The sequence below is a fragment of the Marmota marmota genome, unplaced genomic scaffold (assembly GCF_001458135.2).
Source record: "Marmota marmota marmota unplaced genomic scaffold, marMar, whole genome shotgun sequence".
Classification (NCBI taxonomy): Eukaryota; Metazoa; Chordata; class Mammalia; order Rodentia; family Sciuridae; genus Marmota; species Marmota marmota.
The window spans coordinates 68,082,878-68,097,962 of NW_026000026.1; the positions used below are offsets into that span (position 1 = coordinate 68,082,878).

Below are 15,085 nucleotides of genomic sequence, written 5' to 3' on the forward strand. Positions count from 1 at the left end.
GAGATAGAGAGAGAGAGAGAGAGAGAGAGAGAGAGAGAGAGAGGAAGGAAGGAAGGAAGGGAGGGAGGGAGGGAAGAAAGAAGGCAGGAAGGAAGGAAGGAAGGATCGATCTACTGACTCTTAGTGACGTGCTACAATGTAACTATGAGTATTAATTGCAATGAGAATCACAGAACAGAATTAAATATTGTTAAAGTAGAAAAGAAACCAACATGGTAATGAGTTAAGTAAAAGAATATTTCTGTCTAATGCCAATTACCTAATATAAGTTTAGTTAATTAAACTATGTATGCTCATATTTCATATTTGTACTTTTATGTTTATTCAAATTCTATCTTCAGAGTCCAGAGCTGTTAAGAATTTATTTTCTTTTGACCTTTGCCAAGGTCTCATTATTTCCTGAGACAGTTCTATTGGCATAACTCAGATGAAATATTAATAAAAAAAAATATCCCATGTTCTAGGCCCCTGAGCATAACAGTGTTTGCTATTGGTGGGTTTTAGCAATGGCAAGTATATGTTGTGCTTCTACATAAACCAGAATGAAAGCTAATTATTCAACAGTTGAAGAATGAGCTGCCACTATATGCAAAGATCTCTGCACTTAGAGGCCACAGGTGCCTATTCCTACAAGTAATATTCTGGGAGTTTCCATATAGAGAGGAATATATATACTCTGTATGTTCAGACTACTGCTGGCTTGGTTTTAAAAACCAATGCTGCCTAATTAACCAATGAATTCTGCCATAATGGAGGTGGTAGAACATTAACTTTTGGCATGGTGTTTTAGTCAGCTTTTTTGATGCTGTAGCTAAAAGACCCAACCAGGGCTGAGGATGTGGCTCAAGCGGTAGCGCGTTCGCCTGGCATGCGTGCGGCCCAGGTTCAATCCTCAGCACCACATACAAACAAAGATGTTGTGTCCGCTGAAAACTAAAAAATAAATATTTAAAAAAAGACCCAACCAGAACAATTGTAGAGGAGGAAAAGTATATTTGGGGGCTCAGGGTTTCAGAGGTCTTAGTTGATAGGCTCTTGGCTTCAGTCCTCAGGCTCAAGGTGAGGCAGAACATTATGGCAGAAGAGTGTGACAGAGGGAAGCAGCTTATGACAGGATCAGACTGCAGAGAGACTCACCAGATACAAAATGCGTAGCCCAAAGCTAAGTCCCCAATGCCCACCTCCTCCAGCCACACCCTACCCACCTTCAGTTACCACTTAGTTAATTTCCATCAAGAGGATTATTCACTGATTAAGTTAAGGCTCTCATAACCCAATCATATCTCCTCTAAACCTTCTTGCAATGTCTCATACATGAGCTTTGGGGGGACATCTCACATCCATGCCATAACAGCATGTAAAGGCAAGATAAAAGCATGGGATAGAAGAAAGACAACCTCACCATATAGCCCTGAAAATATTCCAGAATGATACCTCCTTAAGAATGAGCAAATAGTGATAGACTCAGAAAAGTGACTTTCTTGGACCTGATGTTCAATATTAAAATCATATCTACTCCCCATCTGCACTAAGGCACAATAGGTGTCTTTCTCAATCCACCTTCACCACAGAGCGTTAGGATGGCTAGTGGTGTGGGCTGTCCACGTTTTTTTGTTTGTTTGTTTGTTTGTTTTTCTGCTGATCAAGTAGGGACTGCTGGATGTTTTCTGTGTTTTCACTTTACTAGGCTTAGGAGTTTTATGCCTGATCATACTATAGGCTTCGCCTTAATGCATTAGCAAAAACATCTAAATCTTAGTCTACTCAGCTATACAATGAAAATAATAATGCTTCTTTCATAGGACTATGATAACAAGCAAATAAGATAGTATATGCAAAGTTTTAACTAGAACATGTAATAAATGGTAGGCATGATAAAAGTAATTATAGTAATGATTAGGGTTATCATAATTATTTTCATTATTACTATTAAAATATATTAGTTTATTTGGTTGGTCCCTTTCATTTTACAAGTCCTAATGTTTAGGGAATTGGGTTTGAAGTCTTTGAAATGATATCATCTCTGCCCAGTTTTTTTTTGTTTTAATAAAAGACTTACTTTAAAAAATTTCCCCACAGATTTAACCCACACTGATAGTTTCTGAACTTTTTTATGGTTTTATGACAACTTTTAAAATATTTTTCTAGGTTTTTAAACTCACTGAAAATCAATAATGGTTCCTAAAACTGGAGAGTAGATTTTTAAAAAAGTTAACCATAAGAAATAGTAAAGAAATTAGATACAAACCTTTTAAACACCAGGTTGATTTTTCAAGTAACAGTTTTGTTGATATTTTTTTCAGTTGTACAAAAAAATTTTCTTACAAAATTAGAAATAGTAGGATTTTAAAAAAGAATATGAATGAAATTGGAAAGGTGCTGAAGTTCAGTAAGTCAGTTTTAGCATCTAATCTGCCAGTACCCCTTATATATTTGGGATTCATTGCTGTGTATTTATTTATGGGGGCAATGAGCTTTTCAGAGTACACAGACTATCAAGGGAATTAAAGTTCATTTGAATTATTTATTTGTTGGGAGTATGGGTTTCTAATATTTTTATAGTCAGAAGTAAAAAACATTAAAATTTAGTTAATGTTTTAGTAGTTAATAAAGAAGAATAATTCAGTCTCTCCCTACCATAGATACACACATACACATATGTACACACACATACACATGCACACAGAGTACAGAGTCATTTTAAAGAATCCAGAAACTAAAAACTTCTCAATAAGAAAAATTTCTTAAGAAGCTTACTGCAGTATGTTAAGTGGACCCAACACTCAACATTTCATGTGAATATTATTACTTAAAATATTTTTTTAAAATACTACTAACAAAACACCTCTCCAAGATTGGTCTTTCATTAGTGCCAATTACAGAAATTATGGTTACAGAAATTATGCCACGAAGTTGCCACATTGCTACTTTTTAAACATTTTTAATTACATGTGTATTTTTTTCCACATTTTTATTGGTGTACTATAGTTGTAATGATAAAATTTGTTACATACTGGTACACTATAGCATCATAATTTGGCCAATATCATTTCCTTGTACTTTCCCTTTCCCTCCCCTTGTTGCTATTTTTTAAAGAAAATAACTCATTAGGTTCCTTCTGCCAAAATTTAAGACAAATTTTAAATAGTTTACAGTTGAACAGAGGAAAGTTTGGTTCAATGCTTAACAAAAAGGTTAACTTGACCCATAAGCTACATTTTCTGTAACAAAAAAATATAGGAAAATTTAAATGGAATAAAAGAAATAAATTGAATAATCTAAAATAGAAGCTTTCAGTATAGCTTTATAAAAGAGCATTTATGTTCATTTCTAAAAGAATAAATAGCTAACATGAAATATAAGTGAATCAAATGTTGCTGGTAATCTAACCAAGAAAGGAATAATCTCACTCAAGAATTAATTAAATACTCCTTCTCCCTCTCCTTCTTTCTCCCTGATGTAAGGAGAAAGCCATCATCTCCCTAAGCCATCATCTGTCATAGGCATGTTTGCTACATCTGAGTTAGACCAGATGGAGGAAGAGTGGAGCTGTGGACACCCACAGAGATGGTGAGAAAAGGTCATCAATAGCTCACCTTGTTCTTGACCTTGGAGAGCACAGGGCCTCTGAAGGTTGGGTGCAAGCTTGTATTAAGTTGTCTGGGAAGTTTGATATTTGAAGAAAATGAGTCTCTTTGTGTCTTTTTATTGGCTTGGTGCTTCCCTACATGGTGTATTCTGAGGAATTTTCTTTACGCAGACATTCAGTCCTTTTCTCATTTACTAAAATATTTAAGGAGCTTCTGTGAGATTTGGTGCTAGAGATATAGCAAACAACTAAACAGAAGAAAATAAAGCAAAAACTCTTCTTTAGGGATCATACATTTTATTGGGAGAAGACAAATAAAATAAATAGGTAAGTTACACCGAGGTGATCATCTCTGTGGAGTAATTTTATATAAAGCTGGGAAAGGAGCCTGCGTTGTAGTTTAAAATGGGTGACCACGGAACTCTTCATGGGAAAAATGGAAAATATGAATTAAAAACTTGAACAATAGGAGGGAGAGAGAAAGCCACATGGATAACTCGGGAAGGAACATTCCTGTAGAGGGGACAGCAGGAATATACCTGGGTGTCTGTGAGATCCGTCAAGGAGACAGGTTGGTTGGAGGAGAGGGGAGCGCTAATGACCAGGAGAACAGAGTTAACATTTACTGAAATGGGACAGACCCTTGGAGAAACAGGTCTGGGATTGTTAATTTTGAGATGTCTGTTAGGTATCTAAGAGGGGAGAACCCATGGGCAGAAGGGTGTGTATCCGAAGTTCAAGGGCAAGAACTCAGCTGTTGATACAGATGTAGTGTTATCAACATACAGATGAGATTTATCATAAGATTACCATGCTTGCTCAAGGCAGAAAGGAGACAACCCCAGCTGATTCCTGGGCAGGACTACCATTAGGGGGCTGGAGAGAAAAGGAACATTTTTATCATTTATAGAACTTCAGGTAGCAAAGGAAGCCCCAGAAAACAGAATTAGGAATTATGAATGGATGTCACAAAGCACAGAGATTTTTTTTTATTTTTATATTTTTGTGTGTGTGTGTGTTTTAGCACTGGGTATGGAACCAGAGGTGCTTAACCACTGAACCACATCCCCAAATCTTTTTTATATTTTATTTAGAGACTTTGTCTCACTGAGTTGCTCAGGGCCTTGCTAATTTGTTGAGGCTGGTTTGAACTCAAGATCCTCCTGCCTCCACCTCCTGAGCCGCTGGTATTGCAGGTGTGTGTCATCCAGAACGCGGATTTTTGAGTTCATATACAAAACAATATTCCCAAAACTAAGCCTGTCAGCAATCAAAAGGGCTGCCTCTCTGGCTTGGAAAATATTCACAAAAGCTCAGGTTCTGGGGCTTTCAGCCAGGGAAGGGAAGGAAAATTCCTGTGAATTTGTCTATCACCCAATAGACAGACAGTAGATGGTATTAAATAATATCATCACAAAACCACCAATTTGTTCTGTATATGTAAACTAAGTTGAGGATTATGGCAACCACTTACATAAATGAATGTTAATCAAGTATATTTTGGTTTGAGATGGCTGATAAAATTGAATCCAAAGAGATTGTCAACAGCATCCTCCCCTCACTTCTCTTGCTCTCTTTGAGTTTAGAGACAGTCTTTTAATGTAATGGCAAGCCTTAACTTCTGGGTCTCCCCACCATAAGTCATTTTCTATTCCCACTTCTATATAAGACACTACTTGAAGAAGAGAACCAACTGTGCCAAAGAATTCACAGTTCTGTGAGGATTCGGCTCTATTATTACATATGTGAGGGTGGAATGCTGGGAGGAAAAGAGGTCAAAAGGAAGGGGTGATTGATGGCAAGTGGGTAGAAGACTTGCTTAAAATGTATTATTTTGGCCCTGAACACCCACAAAATGTTCCATTTTAGAATATTATTACATAAAGTATATGCATAAAATAAAAATAAAAAGTTTCAAAAGAATTATTGATAATCATCAGTCAGAAAGTTTATAGATCCCTTAGAGAAAAGCACAGTATTTGCCATACTTAACATAGGATTAAGAGTTTAAATTATAAGTCTACTACTTCATGCTTGCATCTCCATATACAGAAGGTAGTCCTATGTGATGTTGGTATTGGGATGAACTGCATTCATTATACGGCACCTCACCTCACAACAATCCAAAGGCAACTTTTCAACACCAAATAGTCCTTTGCCAGCATCCATCACAATAGTGAGATGACCACATGGAGAAAATTGTGATTATCTCAATGGTATCATAGAAAAGCCAATTTCAGCTTAATAAAAACAACTTGTGCCTTTTTTTTTTTTCCTTTCTTTCCTCTGAAAGCACTAGGTGTTCTGAGGTATTTGATTTTCTCTTTAGGGTATTATTTTAAAAAATTAAAAGAAAGGTGGTGAAGAATAGACTTTCTTCACCCATTTCTAAGATTTATACAAAGAGAAAATTACAGGATTCATGTTTTAACAGCTAAAGTGAAAAACATGAAGTGGGAGTTGGATTGACTGATATTTGCAGTATAAAAAAATCGAGAGTACTGGAGAATGGAAAGATTCAGAACATACAGCATAGCAGTTGTGTTTGAAAACATCCTTTTAACTTGTTTGCTCTTCAGCCATAGATATCTAAAGTGACAGAGGCTTCAAATTCCTCCTCAGCCCTTCACACCTTCAGCATGGCACACATAGAACTGATACTGTTCTGAAATTCACTGTGGTAACATGATAGGGCTGCTGCTAGAGTCGGAGGCAACCCGCTCTGGAAGTCTCCTGTGTGTTCCAGTCTCAGCGGCTCCTTTGGATGGCACTGGGCATACTTGCTTGGAGTGTTACCATTCTAATCAGCAGTCAAAGCAAAAAGTGCACCAAATCTGAATCAGGCTATGAACTTTTCTTAGCCTACAGTGTAGGTGACAGCTAAACAAAGGACTTCACAAGGTACAGATGCTAAGAAAAGCACCCAGTTTGGAGTCTTCTCTGCTGTCTGCACTGCTGCCAGCCCTAGACAGTGCCCCTGAGTGCACTTTTCCCCTTTCGGCTCCTAGGTCAAGTCAGGAGCAGGAAGGGACAGAGAATTCCAAACACTGGTGTACTTCCTACAGCTACATCCCCTCTCTCTTTTTCTTCTTTCCGCCCTGCTTCTCCAGGGTACAGTTTATGAGACTTCAGATGCTGAGTTAAAAATACAGTAGATTTTTGTGGCTCCCCACTGTAATGCTGTACAGTGAAAAACCTGCGTTTTCCCCTCGGCTGTAGAAGGGAGAGTAGTTCTGAAAAGTCAAGTTTAGGCTTTAAGATGCACATAGGTATTTTTTCCCATATGTTTTGAATTGCTCAACTGAAAGCAGAGGAGAGAATTTAAAAACAAACCCAAACTCTGACAACCCAATCTGCAGTCTGGCCTCACAGGAGCTCAGTACACCTGAGCTCACTACACACCTGGCCATGCCCTAGCCTCACTGGCTTCTATCAGATCCTTGAGTGTGCCTTGATCCTCCTGCCAATGGATCTTTGCATAGGTGCTCAATACTCGAAAACTCTTCTCTATCTTTCCTCAACCACTGCCCTCTTCTCCTCTGCCTAGTTAACTTTTCTAGGTCCTTTTTATCTCATTTCAAACTTGGCTTCATCCAGTCATATTCCCTAACCTCTGTGTCTAGGCCAATTCCCTACTGAAAGCATTAACCCTTCAAGCACTTCCAGCTGTTACTTTGCATTTTTATTTTTTATTTTTTTAAATTAGTATTTGTCTCCCCAACTAAACCGTAAGCTCAATGATGGCAGATTCTTGTTCCCTTTAGGTCCCCATTATTCCTTCAGCACACCCTGTTGGGGCTCATCATACAGAGGATGCTTAATAACTATTAGATGACTTATTCAATGAGTGAGTGAATAAATTATTTCTTTTTAAAATGAATTTATTTATTTCTTATTTTCAACTTAGTGTCTTTCATATTTTTCTCCAAGTTATTAGGTAGCTTGAAGTCATCTGATAAAGAAGGCCACTCTGTAGTTTTAACTCAATAAGTACAAAGGATCATACAGCTCGTCTAGGACACTGAAGAAAGGAAGAAAGTCAATAACCAAGTGTCCCTTTATTTTTCTCCCAGGACTTTAGGAAAAAAGGGGAAATCGAGGATCAATGGTCCCTGTAATTGATTGGCCATACCTGATACTTTAATTTTAGGATAATTTCCCAAACAGATCACAGTAATTTTATTTGATAAAGTAGAATTCATTATAATCTCTAGATGGACTTTCAGTCTCTAAATGTTTTAAGGGTGTCATCATCTTATAAAAAAAAAATCAACACTCCCTGGCCTTCGTGCTCATTAGTAAATAAATATCAAGTTTGAATTTTTGTTTAATTTTATATGCAAGTGAAATTACTTTTTAAAAGGATTTATCTGGAATCATGGGAATTCTGAGATCATTTACCAAAATTAGACTCTGCTGGAGATTGGGGTAGGAGATAGCCTGAGAACTTTGTGGAATTCGTTGTTTGATGAGCAGTAACATGAATGATAAGGTGATTTTAAAAAGTGGCAGACAGTTTGACTCACTTAGAAAGCAGCCAGAAAAATCATTAAATGGTTATTGATTTCAGAAAAGATGGTTGTATTTTAACATTTTTTTAAATATTTTATTTTTATGTTTTTGGTACTAGGCACACTCTACCACTGAACTATACCCCTAACCTCTAAACTACATTTTAACAAACTGTTTTATACCTTGAAATGATTTCTTCTCCCCCAATTTTGTGTAGTTTGTTTTGCTAATGAGATGTAAAAAAAGATATGAAGAACAACCAAGTGCTTATAAAATTAAAATGTAGACTAATGAATATCTTTTCTTGAACTAAATTGAAAGTAGCCAACTATCTCTCACTCTGAGATCACATTAGAGAATCACTTGTGAGGACACTGGATACCCAGGAGACTTAAAGTACTGGAGTGCCAGAGCCCACAATTTATTTTGAAAAGCTTTTGACTCTTGGAAAGGGTTCAGGTAGATTACATGGGAGTACTCTGCTGATTCTGTAGAAAGTCAAGGTCAAACTAACTAGTACTTGAAAACATTTAAAAGCTATTGAGAATGATATCTAATTATGTCTAGTGCTTAGACTTTGCTTCATCCTAACTTTATATTTTGATTAAAATATTTTAAGTTCTAGGGTTTTTTTTAACATCCCTTTTTAAGAGAAATTTATTATGAAGAGCAAGACCATTTTATATTTCTTTTGTCTCAGTTAATCTGGTTGTGGGAAATTTAGCCTTTCACACCACAGGTTTACTCACATTACAGCATAATACCTTACAAGGAAATAAACTGCCTGTGGAGAGTGTGTTGGCACCCATGTTAGGAAGGTGAGAAATTCAGATGCTCCATAGAGTGGATCCCAAAGGCACTTTGTCCTCCAACGTTCAGGCTGTTTGGACCTCTTGGGCTGGAACTATGAGAAATGGTGAGAAAACACCTGACCCTAAGAGGAATGTATCACTGGTTAGCACTGGATGGGAGGCCTGATTTCTCCAGAGCTGACAGGATGAGTTCCCACAGGACAGCATACACAGCAGCCACAGTAGCAGGACAGGTGGGAAGTACAGCAGGTTCTGCAGGGTCAGAATGCTGGTGCCTGGCCTCTCTTTTTGGTTGCATGATCAGTAACTAATCCTTAACTTATACCACAGTGGGTAGCAAGACAAAACTCGAAATAAACTTCAAAATCAGTGAGTCTAATTCACTTAGATTTGAAAGGTACAAAACCCAAGGCTCATAAAATGTAAATAAAATATCCTTCCCAGTATTTCTATATTTATGATTAAATGTGATTGTGGGGCTTGATAACACTTCAGACCAAAGAAAAATCTAATGTGATGACCTGAGTCTGGAAGGACTAATGCATGTTAAATATGCATGTTAATTATGCATGCTTTCAGCTCCCAGCCTGGAAGAGTTCCCAAGGACACATACAGGCGGCAGCAGCCCTCCTGGAAGTGGCTGCCTAATCTGAGTTCCCTTTGCACTGGGATAAACAAACATTTGCAAATGGGAGTTCACTGTTGGGGCTGCTGAGATTTAAAAGCACCTTTTGGGAGGTGCAGGTTGTCCCAGGAAATGAGAGCTACTTGACAGTGAACAAAGTAGGCATTGAGCATGCATTTTTAAATTTTTTAAAATTAAATCTTGAAAAAGAATATTTTCTAGGAATAGTTCACTGTAGATAAGAAAAATGACTTGGATCCAGATACAATTCCTTTAAGGACCCATCTTGCTGAATGGCTGTTTGGTGTGCTAGGATGCACACTCTCGTGTCACAGTGCAGGCTCTTCATCTCTATATTTTATGTAACACAATTTCTACAGAAAAGAGAAAATCCTGATTGGAAAGGGGTGCAGTAGAGGATAGTATTGAAAGATGTCAGTGGGAAATCTACAGTAATCCCTCCAGTAAGTCCAGAGACCCATCACGACAGCCTCGTTCCAGGGCTCACATTAATATTCCCACTGAATATGACATTTACAGCCTGCATGGCAAAGGGATCCAGTTCACTCGCTCTCCAGTCTCCACCCTGGAGGAGAGTGTGATGTCCTGGTCCCAAAGGCCTCCCTCAAGGAACTCTCAGCATTTCTCAAGCTGCTCCTTCTTCAGGGAACCCACAAAGCACAGATAGTGCTTTAGTTCAAAATAGAAGAACATCTTATTCTGGATTGTACACCTGAACCCTCTCTCTGCATAGATGGTAGGTTTCTCACTTCTCTTTCTCTTCCTTTGTTAGTTATGCAAATCCTAACTATACCAATCCTCAGTGCAAACTGCCACAGCCAGTTAACTTTGCATTTTCACATCTCTGGAGGAATAAAAATATAAAATACTTTGCTATTCTCCACTCCAGGGCCATTTCGTGGCTGGGAAGTCCTTCCTTTTCACAACAGTAGGCAGGGGTAATATAAGCAGGCTGATTGTGCACAGAGAAGTCCCTCTTTCTCAGTCCATGACCCCAAACTGACTGGGGATAGCTTTTCCTTGAGGACCCAACTGTAATTCTTAATGCCAGGACAAGTACCCAGACCCCTCCCAGCTTCTTTTCCAGCATACCAAAGTCAGAAATTTGCTGATCCTTCTGCCCTCTTCCCTGGTCCTGCCCCACATACATTTAGACAGGCATTTGCCCCTGCAGATCTCAAGGTGGCATCCTTGTGCCTTCATTTCCTTTTACTGTGCTTGACTTTGATTTCTTCCTTTTCTATGTACAAAGCTCTCTTTAAAGTAAGAGGTCTTTGGGAGCAGAGATATATCTCTGATTCGAGCAATATCATGAGGTTCCAATGAAGAATCTTATAATCAATATTTTTTATGTATCCCACACCTGGAGAGACCGAAGATCTCCCACTAAAGTAGACATAAGAAACTGTAGCCTCATATTGTGGGGAGAGAAGTCTGATTATGAAAGGGCTCTGAAGTTTCGTTGATGAACTTCGTTTCTTCTCCATTGCTTGTTATTATCATGTGAATGTTGCATGTAGGCTCCAACCTAACACAATTTTCATTCTTTCTGCAGCACCTGAAATTCTTAGAGGCTGTGCCTATGGACCGGAGGTGGACATGTGGTCTGTAGGAATAATTACCTACATCTTGTAAGTGAAGACAAGCAATCTTTATGCAAGCTGTTGCCTTTGTGTAACATTTTCTAGGTACCTATAGTTCTCATAAGAACCGAGATGATTATTGTGATTTTCTGTTCATACTAAATATAGTTGGTGATAGAATTTTTCTCAAAATGAATTTTTTTTTTCTTTTGTAATTTTCTTGGGACCAGAACCTCTTCCCAGGGCTTTTCTATATCTCATTTTTGCTATGCAATGTTTAGCAGATTTGGGAAACAATTCATTTTTTGATGACCATATAGAATGTGAAATCCAAGTCCACCTACTATACTTTCTCTTGTTTTATTTTATTGGCCATCTTGTCTAAAACAATTAGGCCTTTAGTCCTTTTAAGAGAGCAAAGGGCTATTTTTTATGCAATCCCAAATTGGTACATTTTTTTATCAGAATATTTTAAATGCATCTTCATTATCAATTTTGTTTCCTTTTTCAAACTAACCCTACACAGTTTTCTCTGGGAGGAAACAAATGAGCTAAATATTTCACCCTCTGGTATCTCCAACTCCATTATAGGTCAACTGTCTAATAAAAAATAAGGAATTTTGGAAAATTTATCAAAATGATGATGGAATTACAGGCAATGACAAGGGAAGTCATAAACCAAATAGAGGTTTGGCTGGAAAGCAAGATTTCCTTAGAAAAACTGAAAAGCAAGATGTCAGTAAGCACATGTATTTGCCATTTAGATGGTAATGCATAATTAATATTTGGAACCCATATTGTTCAAATCTGGAAAGAGATTTTTGAGGGTTTGAAAGAAAGTGTATTTGTCTTCCCTCTCCTTTCATGCTGGGGATCCAACCGTGGACCTCAAGAATTCTACCACTGAATTATGATCCCAGCCCAAAATTTATTAGTCTTGTTCAGGCTGCCATATAGAGTGGGTGACTTCAACAACAGACATTTATTTTCTCACATCTGGAGGCTTGAAGTCTGAAATCAGGGTGCAGCCTGGCTGAGTTCTGGTGAGGGGGATCTCTTCCTGGTTTGCAGAAAACTCCCTTGTCAGCATGTCCTCACACAGCAGGGGTGGGAGGGAAGTGCACAAACTCTGTGGTCTTTTCTCATAAATGCACTAACCTCATCATGACCTTCATGACTTCCCTAAACCCAATTACCTTCCAAAGGCCCCATCCCCAAATACCATCATATTAGAAGTTACAGCTTCAACTTGTAAATTTGGAGTGGGGAAGAACATATCAGTCCATAGCAGAAATTTGTTGTTAGTTTTGTTTTTAATAGTTATCTTAGAGAGTGCAATGTGTAGGTCATGTGAGCTAGGAATAATTGGAACAGAATGTCATAATTGAAACAGAACTTCCAGGCAAGTTAGCAGACTCTACGTTCACCCAGGTGGGTACATTGGTTGATAGCCCAGATAAAAAGGTTTAAAAATCAACCCATAAAATAGCATCTGCTAATACATAATCGCAAAAGATATTTTCAATATTTAATTTCCTGTGTTTCTAGAAATGTGTTAAAGCTTGAGAATTTGAAGAGGTAGTGAACCATATTTTTTCTTCTGTTTGTCACATGAAATGCTTAACACATTAAAATAAATACCTGACTCTACTTTGAGATTTCTTTTATACTAGAGAAAGAATATTATCCCTGAATTATGCAGGAAATATATCATACTTCATATACACATTTGAATTTCACGTTAAGTGTAAAACCAAACCTTACAAATAAGGATTAAGGTTTGGTTTCACACTTAGAGTGTGAATGAAGTGGAAATGTACCTTATGACAATCCGTGTCAAAATGTACTAGGAAGATTTGAAGCATTGATAGTATAAGAGAACTTTGAGAGATGGAAGGAGGAAATTAAGTTACATGCACCCTGAAAGATGGAAGTATGGATTGAAGAAAATTCCATGGAATGGGTCACTGACATAGGAACACAAAAGAGAAAATGCAATCATTGGAGAAACATTTTATGATGACCTGGAAGATAATATTTTCCAGTCAAACTCCTTTTCCTTAGTCCATTGCCAAATTATACAAACAAGTCTTTATATTTATTCTCTGTAGGTTATTAATTAACAGGAATTTATTGAAAGTGAAAGTAGTGGCTCCAAAAATGAACACAGAGATGCTGCTTTGAACTAATATGGAACTAAAGTTTCACACTAATTTCTGTCATCCTGTAAACCTGGGGAACTCTTGCTTAATCTGTAGTTCATTAATAACTGATGAAATCCACCTGGCAAGGTTCATGGCAGATGTTTTCCTAAACTCAGTGGCCTATTGATGGCCTGAGATTGTGCCCTCTAGACACCTGTCTCATTGCACCAAGTGACCTAGAATCAAAGGGGAGCGAAGTACAGAAATTACCAAAGGAAGAATTCGAGCTGATGACTTTTTGCCGATGCTTCCTGGGAAAGTAAATGTTATGACAGAGTTACATTATGAGCCTCAGTTAAATCCTTTCTTCATCTCCCAAATGTTGAGGTATCTGTTCTACATCTACTTGTCTGTGTGTACATAAATTCTGGTGCTTATCTTTGAATAAAGCCATGAATAGAAGTTTGATTCTTACTATAGATATAAATACCTCTGTTCCCCTTGCCCCCCTCATCTATGACTTCTACATTTTAACACTTTACTCTCTCCTTAAAAGCTCTAGCTTGTCCCCACCAGGCCATTTTGTGCCATGGCCCATTTCTAAAGATGAGGTTAAGTTAGAAACAAAGGCCATTCTGTTGTTTCTCCCAGGAATTCTGGTCTTTCTTTAGAGCTGCAGGACTGGGCCTTTGACTACTGCAGCAATCATACCAGAATCACATAGCATCTGAAGTTCAAACCCTCTCCTTCAGTTTTAACACTATGGTTCTTCCCAAAGGCCTGGGGCTTCCCTGTATAAACACTACAGGCCTATATCCTCCCAGCATCTCCTTCAACTGTCATTGTTGGAATTAAAGTATTACCAGTTCTGAAAGGTTTGTGCACTGTGTGTGTGTTTGCTACTGTTGACATAATTGAGATGGGAAAAAAAGTATTCAAGCACTCTAGCTTATCACTTTTGTTCTCAGAATTTTCACAAGGGGAAATGCAAGGAGCTTCCTTAACTGAGTGTGGAAAGCTGGCTAATTTCTCCACAATTAGCAACACTTTTCTAGTGTTGTGGAGGGATGGGAGGGCCAGACAAGGACGACTTTCCTCTTCTCCAGGGATGGACAAGCATCCCTCTGTCTTTATGCTTTCCTTCCATAGGTAAGTCAGGAGCAGCCTGAAGCAGCAGCGGGGAAGAGAATGTGGCTGACTCTAGGATATTTGGAGGAAACAAAGACTCTCCCAATGAGTAAAAGAACATAAGAAAATACTTCTTCATAGAAACCCATCATTTCAGGATACACTTGAATTTTTCATCCTCTGCACCAACCTAGCCAGCACGAAAGGAATAATTTGAGAAGACGTCTTTTATTCATTATTTTATCCCCAATCTTTTCAAAAGAAACATATGCAACACATGGGCTCATTTTGACAGTTCCCCTCTTGTCCCAGTGATTTCAGAACCCCCACCTGTCTCTTGGCAGTGGAGAATTGGCAACTTGCTTTTCTTCTCACCGTCTCTTTAGGATGCCAGAAATGTTCTTCTGTTCCTTTTTGTCCCACTTTTCTTATTCATTTTTATGCTTATCCTGTGGTGGAAAGTGAAGATGAATATAGGTGGAATATCTTTAAGATGTATGAAAGAAAGGGTCACTTACAAGGATGAGGCAAATTTAGGCTGTTTGTTGACTGCATCTAGTAACTGAATTAAGTCTTTTTTCCAGCACTGGGGATTGAACCCAGGAAGGGTCCTCTACCATTGAGCTACATCCCCAGCCCCCTTCTCTCTCTCTCTCTCTCTCTCTCTCTCT

General features: G+C 38.0%; 1 protein-coding gene across 2 annotated transcripts in view; it reads left to right on the plus strand.

Moving 5' to 3' along the window:
• Window positions 1-15,085, plus strand: part of Camk4 (calcium/calmodulin dependent protein kinase IV) — a 237,250-nt gene that overhangs the window by 207,152 nt on the left and 15,013 nt on the right. For both annotated transcript variants that reach the window (XM_048811576.1, XM_048811577.1), the window contains one exon: window positions 11,115-11,190. In XM_048811576.1, the coding sequence (XP_048667533.1) occupies window positions 11,115-11,190 (76 nt within the window). The remainder of the gene's footprint in view (window positions 1-11,114; window positions 11,191-15,085) is intronic.